General features: G+C 29.6%; 1 protein-coding gene across 1 annotated transcript in view; it reads left to right on the forward strand.

Moving 5' to 3' along the window:
* LOC106469349 (DNA replication licensing factor mcm2) overlaps positions 1-10,259 on the forward strand; it is a gene marked incomplete at its 3' end in the record, with an annotated part of 32,322 nt that overhangs the window by 14,407 nt on the left and 7,656 nt on the right. The window contains 5 exon segments of the mRNA XM_013929837.2: positions 740-914; positions 1,105-1,324; positions 1,683-1,890; positions 2,451-2,585; positions 2,942-3,133. Of these exon segments, the coding sequence (XP_013785291.1) occupies positions 740-914; positions 1,105-1,324; positions 1,683-1,890; positions 2,451-2,585; positions 2,942-3,133 (930 nt within the window).

Genomic DNA, 10,259 nt, shown 5'->3' on the forward strand with positions numbered 1-10,259 from the left:
CCTGAAATCAAAATTTTGACTTTGTCCTAACACTTTTGCACAGTACTCTATTATTTCTAATATGTTACAATGTTATTACCATTATGTTGCAGCTTCTTTGAACAAAGAACTATAGCTTTTACCTGCAAAGCAGATCATCCTGATTTTACTCCAGATCATTGTGCCCCAAGTAAAATATTCAGGCATTAGAATAAACACATCTTCCAGAATAAAATAAGGCAATTTTATTTTTATATTACTTCCCACTCACTGTTATGTAAACTTAGTTTTTGTATTTTTGTCTTTCCTGTTTCAATACTTTTTGTAGCATTAAAATTTTTATATTACTATAGCTAGCTAATTTATGTATATATTGATCCCTACTTTATAAAATTTAATGTTTTTTTATTATACTTGTGTGTGTGTATGTATATATGTAAGGTTTTTATACACTATATTCTTTTGTCAAGTGATCCTACAGTCTTTTATTTGAGACACAAAGTGTGATTTGACATCTAAGCAAGTAGTAGTTTTTCATCAAATGCATAAAAATAATTCTGCCAGGTGTGTTTCTTATCTTCAGCTATTTTGAAATAAATAGGAAATGTAAGTATATAGAGAAATGTTCGTTAGACATCCTGCTTTTACAGAGTTGATAGAAATTATTGAAGGGAAAGCTAACTTTCAGGCTTTTTTCTTTTCTAGTTGAAAGTAATGTATCAGAAATATGAATACCTGAAATTTTGTTGTGTATTTTTAGATGGTAGAAAGTATAGAAAACTTAGAGGATATGCGTGGGCATTCTGTACGGGAATGGGTATCTTTACTAGGGCCAAGAACAGAAATCTATAACCGTTTCAAAAATTTTCTGAGAACATTTGTTGATGCTAAAGGCCATAACTTGTACCGTGAGAAAATACGTCAAATGTGTGAAGGTAAGATCATTACATTATTTGATGATAAAAGTGTTCAGGAAAATATTATTAACAAAAACATGTTTCATTTAACTCTTCCTTATAAGATGAATTGTTAAAATGTTTGGTATTAAAACTGTTTACCTCTTCTTAACATTATTTTTTCATAACAACAACATATTTGAATGATCAAGTTTTATTTACCTTTCAGATAACAAACATAGCTTTGAGGTTGATTACAACATACTTGCTTCAGAAGAACAGGTTCTTGCCTACTTTCTTCCAGAAGCTCCAGCAGAAATGTTAAAAGTGTTTGACCAGGCAGCAAAAGATGTAGTTCTCAGTATGTTTCCTCAGTATGAAAGAATTGCAAAAGAGATTTATGTTCGCATCACAGATTTACCCTTGGTAGAAGAACTCCGCAGTTTGAGGTTGGTCAGAAAAGCATCAGAGAAATGTTTGAACATTTTCTTTGTTTCTACACTTTTAATATGAATTATAGACTTTATTCAACTTTTTCTTGAAATTTTAGGTTTTTAAGTAAGAAACAAGTCTTATAGGTATAATTAAAAGTATGCATCACCTTTCTTAAAATCAGCAACATTTTTAATCTATGTCATTATAATATGAGTTGGACACTTCTAACTCTTCAACAAGAAATATGAAAAACTTGGATAGTTTTAACTTTATTCCTCACTGATAATAAGTAAATACATTGCTTTCTAATGTTGATAAGTCTTTTAATTTCTGAATATAATAAATCTTTAATATCCTCTTTAATAATTTCAGGCAACTCCATTTGAATCAACTGGTTCGAACTAGTGGTGTGGTGACCAGTACCACTGGGATTTTACCTCAACTTTCTCTAATTAAGTACAACTGTAATAAATGCAACTACATCTTAGGACCTTTTGTTCAAAGCCAAAGCCAAGAAATCAAACCAGGCTCATGTCCTGAGTGTCAGAGCACAGGTCCATTCACAATCAATATGGAAGAGGTTAGAACTGAGATTGTAATGTATATGGTAGCTTTAATGTTTTAGTCCAAATTAAGTGTAAGATCATGTTGTATTGCATATGTTTGTTTGTTGTTTGAATAGAAGTTGAAAGAGTTGTATTATCAGATTTGATATTTTGTCTACTTTAATACACTTTCTGGTGACTGTCTGTTTTACTGTCAGTTGCTTCATTAGATTATTCCACTCCAACAGTTTGTTTATCAGAACTACCACATAGCTAGTTAGTTAGTTAACAGATTGTTTCCCTGCAGTAGACTGTTTACATGAACTACCATACAATAACTTAGTGATGATAATGTTTCCCCTCCTACAGACTTCACTAAAAATACCATACAGTAACTTAGTGATGATGTTTCCCTCCTACAGACTGTTAACCAAAAATACCATACAATAACTTAGTGATGATAATGTTTCCCTCCTACAGACTGTTCACCCAAAATACCATACAATAACTTAGTGATGATAATGTTTCCCTCCTACAGACTGTTACCAAAAATACCATACAGTAACTTAGTTATCATAATGTTTCCCTCCTACAGACTGTTTACCAGAACTATCAGCGTATCATGCTTCAAGAAAGCCCTGGAAAGATAGCTGCTGGCAGGTTGCCAAGGTCTAAAGATGCAGTTTTACTAGGAGATTTATGTGATATGTGTAAGCCAGGAGATGAAATAGTAAGTGTTGTTTGTAAAATTTTATATATCCGTATTGTATGCTCACATGGTAATGTAATGTCCATTTGGATACAGTTTGCATATTTTGGTATGGAAGTTGAAAAGTATTGTACTTTGTGTTTTATTTGTATCAATCTGGTATAAAGCCTAAATTTGTTATTAAAAGTACAATTTCATAGTAATCTATAAAAAAAATTGATTTTTTTATTTGTTTAAAAATGTGGTAAGTATTCATAAATTTTTGGCAAACACCTAGAAAAATTTATGTTTTAAGCAATCACATTTAATAAGTTAAATATTTTACATGAATTATATGTGAAACAAATAATTTCAACTATCTCATAATCAATTTCTAGGAACTGACTGGTGTTTACACCAATAGTTATGATGGATCTTTAAACATCAGTAATGGGTTTCCAGTTTTTGCTACTGTCATTATGGCCAACCACATTGTTAAGAAAGATGACAAAGTAGCTACCAGGAATCTAACTGATGAGGACATTAAAGCCATTGTTACTTTGTCAAAAGATGAAAGAATTGCTGAAAGGGTACCGATTTCTTCTTTCTATTTAAATTCATGCAAAGTAGAAATAAAATAATATTATTTCATTAAACTAAGACTGTTATAGAAGTTAGTTTTACTTTATAAATATGGCTTCATTTATGATTTTCAAATTACCTGTAACAGTTAAGTCTCATTTAGCTAAGTAGTTCCAAATTTTAAAAAAAGTTAATATTTTTTACCTTGCATTGCTTTTACCAAGCAGCTAATCTTCCTGCATAAAGTACTGGAAAAAAAAATAAACCAAAAATTTCTGGAATCTTATACTTGTTTTCATCTATATGTGAATTGTTCTACACATCATCTAGAATTGTAAATTACCAGCTTTTGAACAAAATGAATTTTTATCAGCATGCAGTTTGGAGTGGTGTTTAACAGTACTCAGTTAACTGTGGTTATCAGATATTGTTTTTGCAGATTTAATTCATTTTGATTGTAGCAGATGTTTTTGTTTTCAAATGATTTGTTTAGTGACTGAAGTCTCTGTTCTAAATACATGCATCACAGTCATTCACTTTCCTACCCTCTGCAATAAACAACAAGTAATAGTAGAAGTATTATTTTCACATATGAATCATTTTGACCTTATAATACAAAAAAATGTTAAGCAAAGCAAGTACAAGTTAAAATTAGGCAAGTGAAAAGTGATATCAACTTACCATACCCAAAAAAATTGTATCTAAAGTTAACATGAAGTTTTGTTCTGTATATCATTTTTTTCATTGCTGTTATTATTATTATATATTTTTTTCCAGGTTTATTATAGTACAAAAGTCTGACTTAATTGTATTAATATTGTACTTAGTCACTAATCTAAAGTTTTAAGTCAGTATTTATGGAAAAATAACCATTAACAAGGACATAACTATGCATAGTTGATTGACCAGTAATAGTATTGGAATTTTTTTATATCAAAATAGAAATGCTATTGGCATTCCAGTTCCATTTTGTGTCCAACAATTGGATATTTTTTGTCTAGTGGCACATTATTGAAAATATTCCCATCACTAGGCAAATAATTACTACGTTATTATTATTATCAGAAAATATAGAAATGGTTTTCATACTTTGTAAGGTATTAGATAAAAAATTAAATAGTGTATTCTGTAATATTTGTTTAGTTTAATATTCTGTTTAGTTAGGTAGGTTTAGATTTTTTATATCTGTCTAGTTTTTATCTATTTATCTTATTTTATGAACCTGTTTGCATTTCTTTCTGTGTTTAATTAGTTGAGATTCAAATAGTAAATTTCTGCAATGTAATGTCTTGGATAACTTATTATTTTAATTTGAGTATGCTACGTCTTAAAGTGTTTGTATAATTTTCTTATTGCTCCCTTTCTCTCTTTACTTATCATTAATTATTAGTGTTTTCTGTTTACATAAATTGATCTTTTAAATTTTTCCACCAAACCAGTTTAACAATTAGTGTTTTGTAAGGCATTCATAGAACTTGAAGGTAAGTTTTACTACTCTGTTTAGTTAGGTAGGTTTAGATTTTTTATATCTGTCTATTTTTCTTCTATTTATCTTATTTTATGTACTTTTTACAATTTTTTTTTCTCCAAAAATCTTGAGTCAAGGGCTTTAATTAGCTTATGTAAATTTTCCTTTCCAGAGAAACAGTTAGTATTAAGTTATCTATGGTCATGCTTAAGATTTCTGTTACAATTTAGGTTATTGTTTTTGTCTTTGTATTCTTGTTTCATAATAATGTTTGATCTCAGTTATAAGGAGCTTCAAATTAACTATTAGTGATTAGAGTCTAATCTGCTTATTAGTACTCCCAGGATTTTACTTGGTTTTGTTTAAGTAAATATCTTTGCATAGAGGCTTATTAGGGTTTTAAAAAATACATGTCTTTCAATTATTGGTGACACAAAGCAGTAAAAACTATATACACAGGCTGCTCACTCATTCTTGTTCAGATGGTTTATTCATAGTTCTGGTTAGCCTACAAATGATCTCACAAATACTCAGCTCACTCTGTAGATAGACATATCATAATCAGATATAGAAGAAAACTGACAGAGAAAACAAAGAATTTCAATTGAGAGTGATTGGGTTGTCTAAAGTGTAAGAACTGCCATTATGTCTAGCCAAGACATGGATGAAAAAAAAAAAGCTTAATCATTTTTGCTCTAACTTTACTTAAGTGTATGTAATTCTTCTTTTTTTAAATTAAATTATTTCTGTCTTCCATTAGACTTTTTGAAAAACCAAGCCTAATCAAGATTTGATTATTTTAAGAAGGAAAATGAAATTTAGCCAAAATAGAAGAGTATTTTATTTGCTGTAGTAAATTTTTGACAAATTTAATATGTCACCTCTCAGTTCTGTAAGTGTTAAACAGTCATTAAGTTCATGTGTGAAAGTTCTTTTTTTCCCACATCAGTCAGTTCGAGTTTGACAGATAATGAATAATGGAATCATATTTCTGGATAAACTACTATCACTATTAAACCCTTTCACCCCAGGTAGGTTAAAGTGCACGTGTCACGACGTTTTGGAGCATTATTTTCAAAATTTTATTAAATAACATTTTTACTACTTACATCAATTAAATTGTCATCAAAATGTAGTTTATAATTTAGATTTTGATATTATATATGTTTTATTTTCTTAATTTAAAAGGAAATGTAAAGAAAAAATTTTAAATATAGATTTTGTGTGTCACGTAATACATCCAGTTGTCTTATTGTTCAGTTGCCATTTTATTATCCCCACCATACAACATGTGTAAGTAGCTAACAAATTAGAAACTCTAATTTGAAATATAGACAAGCTAAATATAAAATAGGAACCTCCCTCTTCTATGATTTGCTGAGATAGCAATATTTTTAGCAAGTCTACTAGAATGGCTCCTCCCACTGCACTAATCTTTTGAAAGCTCTTATCTAGTCCCACCTACTACTAATTAGCTACTGCTTATAACCAATAGAAAGAACATTTTCACCCCTACTTATCTCTGACAGTTGTTTATAAATAGCTTGAAGGAGAAAATAATAATTTTGACAAACCATTGAAGTGTGATGATTTAGTCGTTGCTCAGAACAGGAATGGGATTTTTTTTAACCCACATACAGTTTATTTAGAGACCCGACTAAATTACAGGGAATTTTGAGTGTACTAATACAGTAATCTGATAACTTTTTGGTCTTCAAAAATTCATATTTGAAGCTTAAAAGAATTAGTATCTCTACCCTCTCCACCCAGAAGAATAAACGAGGCTTACATCAAGGCTTAGCAGGTTCGATGCACTAGCTCAACATTTCGTAACACGGTTACGTTTTCGAATTGAAACAATCTATATTGAAAACTAAAGGTCTAATGGGGCAATCAGATTTGTGAATCTTAGGTAGCCCATAAAGTATGTCTGTGTTTAAACTGACTGGTTTAATGTTGTTATAAGTATTATCATCCAGAGCATTAGTTTTAAATTTATAGCACTAGCTCAACATTTCGTAACACGGTTACGTTTTCGAATTGAAACAATCTATATTGAAAACTAAAGGTCTAATGGGGCAATCAGATTTGTGAATCTTAGGTAGCCCATAAAGTATGTCTGTGTTTAAAGACTGGTTTGGTTTTCAAATTTAGCAAGGATTTAATCAGTTTGCTTTCTCTTGAAGTAGTAGGGTCTTTCAATAGTTTGGAAAATTTGGTAATGTTATTAATTACTTGTGTTACTTTGTCAGTATAGTAGTCCTCTTTATTCAAATTAACTGTGCTATTTCCTTTGTCCGGTTTTGTAATTACTATTACTTTTAGATGTAGGTGTATCTAGGACTATCTTCTTTGCTGACATTAAAACACTTGTATCCAAAATTATAGGAATGTAATCCTGAGAGGGTGAGGCTGTTGATATGTGTTTTAATATTATTAAAGGTTTTGTTCTAAAGTGGGTAATCATAACAGATTTCAAGTTTTCTTAACAAGAGTTCAAAATGTACTAAAGTTTTCCTTGTACTAGAAAATATTTTAAACCCCCTGACAAAAATCTTTTTTTTCTGCTACCCTTAGTGTATAGCTTGATAAGTTAAATTTACTTTATCTGAAGAATCTAATAAATTATTACATTTTTCAGGATTTAGTTTCTTCAGATGATTAAAATGGTATTTTTTTAATTCATTATTGGGAAAACACTCGACAATACAATTCAAATGGATGGAATCCACTAGACTGAAAACACTTTTTATCTTATGTTGTAAGTCTAGGAAATCTTTAAGTAAAGTTTTTTTTTACTTGTTCTTTAGATCTAATTTTGAGTGAAGAAATTTACATTGGGTGTATCAGTATTGTTTATGAGAGTGACATTAGCAGTTTTGAAATTGAGAAACCTCAGAATTAAGTTAAACAATTTTTCAAGTTTATGAAACAGTTAAAAATGTACGTACATGTCAATTCTGTCTCTTTTGTTGCATTATGTACCAATTTATGTTTATGAGACCTTAATAGAATTAAGGGCTTGAAAACGAAAGTCAACTGCTCCCATCTGTATAAAATATTTTATTAATACAGTAACCAAAAACATTACATAGCTAAGGTACATTGAAAGAATTTTACATATTAGTATTGAAGAACATTCTAGTAAATATTTGTCAAAATTAAATATTACTGATTAATCTGACAGCTTTCAGTCAGTGACAGTAATTGAACAATTTCCAGAATTATATATCAACCACTAGCAGCAAATAAGTTGCATGTTAAGCCATTAGTAAATATTATAATATACCAAAATCTGTATCAAGAGAATGTCATAAACAAGGTAAAGGAGAATAAATTGATGCAAATGAACACTGTATTTGTAAACTTAAAGACAAAAACAATGTAACCTGTTGTCTGACAACCTTGGAACTTAGTCAAGTAAAGTACAGTTTCATTGTTATGTATTACATTAGTAGAAAATAAATCATATACTAGCTTTGTAAACATTTTAGAATATCAAGATCAGCATTATTATATCTATTAGCAATGTTCTCCAGCAAATAAAATATACAAGCAATTAAAGAAATTACAGCTAGGGTGTTATTAAGTAAAATAAAATAAGTGGGTACTATATAACTTAAATAACTTTCAGCCAGTTCATTGGTCATCCTCAGGTGTCAAAATTACAAAATAGTGGAAAGTTTAAATCTAATTCAAATAGTGTGTAAAAGTTTAGTGGTGCTTTGTTGATTGCTTAATCTCAGCTCAAGCATTGTTTAACTCACACACACAAGGAGCAGCTGAAAATGAGGCTATGCTATGGGTGAAGGAGACACTTTATTTTTCAAAAGAAGCTGAAATCAAACAATAAATAAACCACTACTAAACTTTTACTCTCAGTTTAGGTAATGTAAATTTAATTTAAACTTTCATGCTCTGTTGTGTAATTTTAAAATTTCTTTTGATTTTTTTTCTTGTTGCAAAACTACATTTCAACATATGGTAGAACACTAGTTAGTGATGGTTTGGACTCATTCATTTTCTTAGGCAGAGATGTTCACTTGGTTTTAAAAACTTCTTTACTGTAAATAAATAAACTCATAAAACAGAAAAGAGAGAAATTGTACTTTGACAACTTTACTTGCCATCATCAGATACAATATTCAAATGAGTGTTAGAGAATTACTTTGGAAAATATAACAGTTTAAAAGTTAACCAATCATAAAGCAGCTGAAATACCATAGGAGATTAAATATATTGGGAACCAGGATATTTGTTTATAGAGAGTTTTTATTTGTTATTAGTAGGGCTTCTTTAATTTATCATTTGCAGTTCTTGTTTTCCTTAGAAATTACATGAAAATATGTAAGAGATGTAATTGATGTCCTTACTAGAAAAACAACGGTAATTAATAAAGTTTTTGTGAAACGTACAATCTTGTTTGTGTTAAAAGATGTGAGAAAGTGCATGATTGTTCTCATTTATGTTTTCTCCCTATATAGCTTGATGTACAGTCTTGGAATTTATATATAAACAAAATTACTGATATGGTTGTCTTGGAATTTATATGATAGAATATTACCTAGTTGTATGCCAGGAGTAAAATTCAATTTAACCTTTACATTAATATTGCATTTTACACAGATGAAACTATAATCATGATAAAGATGGGGAATGTAAAGAGCAGCTATTGATGTCTTTGCTTAAGATAAAATTATCTTGGACATCACATTGATTATTATTATTATGTTAGTAATTGTGTTTTTGGGGATTATTTTGGAACTTTGTTTATGAGAGGAAAATGATATCTTAGGTATTCGATTCTGAATTCAGAGCATTTTGGGAACTGCAAGTGGCTGTAGCATTAGGAATTAAAGTTTTTAGAATGCATTTTTTTTTACAAGTGGAATGAGCTGAATTCCTAGGTTTATAGAGGTCAGTGTGGATGGCCTTGGAGATAAATACTCATGGAGGGTCCTTGATCTGATCTGTATATAAGAATGTTGAGAAATGATAAAGTTTTATGTTTTTTATTTTCTATGGGGAATTTAGAAGGGTGTTGTGTGTAAAAAAATTTCTACAAAAAACTGTGCTTGTTGTGAATTGGAAAAATCTGTAATTACATCATCACTACAAAAGAGTGCATAATAGGGATTGCCCATTTATTGTTATTGTTCTGCCGGCCTGCAGCAAAAATGGGCATGAATATTACAATCAAACCTGGGCAGTCTTATTAAACAGATCATTGCATATTGTGTAGAGTACGTTTTAAGTTATTTCTATATTTTCATAAGCTAAAAAAATCATAATTCTAGTCTAAACGATGTTATCATTACCCCTTGAAGTTAGTTTTCTTACAAATATCTGGTGTTTCTTTAAGAAGTGCAAGTACAGGGTGAAACTGTAATTACTAACCAATATTATATGAACATTAGATGACTAACATGTAGATGCTCAATGCTTTGTACACTATACAGTTAGTGTCTTTAGGGAGCCAACCTGTATATTATGTATGAAATGAAGGAGTAAAACAAAACAATACACACAGTATTAAATTTTATTACACACATTCATAGAATATTTACTTTAAAAGACACAAAGGTTTATGTTTTAGACATATATGTTTTACTTGAAAGGCTGCTTTTCTATTAGTAAAATTTTATATTCACTTATTTGGGGTTGTG

This window comes from Limulus polyphemus, unplaced genomic scaffold (assembly GCF_000517525.1).
Source record: "Limulus polyphemus unplaced genomic scaffold, Limulus_polyphemus-2.1.2 Scaffold3441, whole genome shotgun sequence".
Lineage (NCBI taxonomy): Eukaryota > Metazoa > Arthropoda > Merostomata > Xiphosura > Limulidae > Limulus > Limulus polyphemus.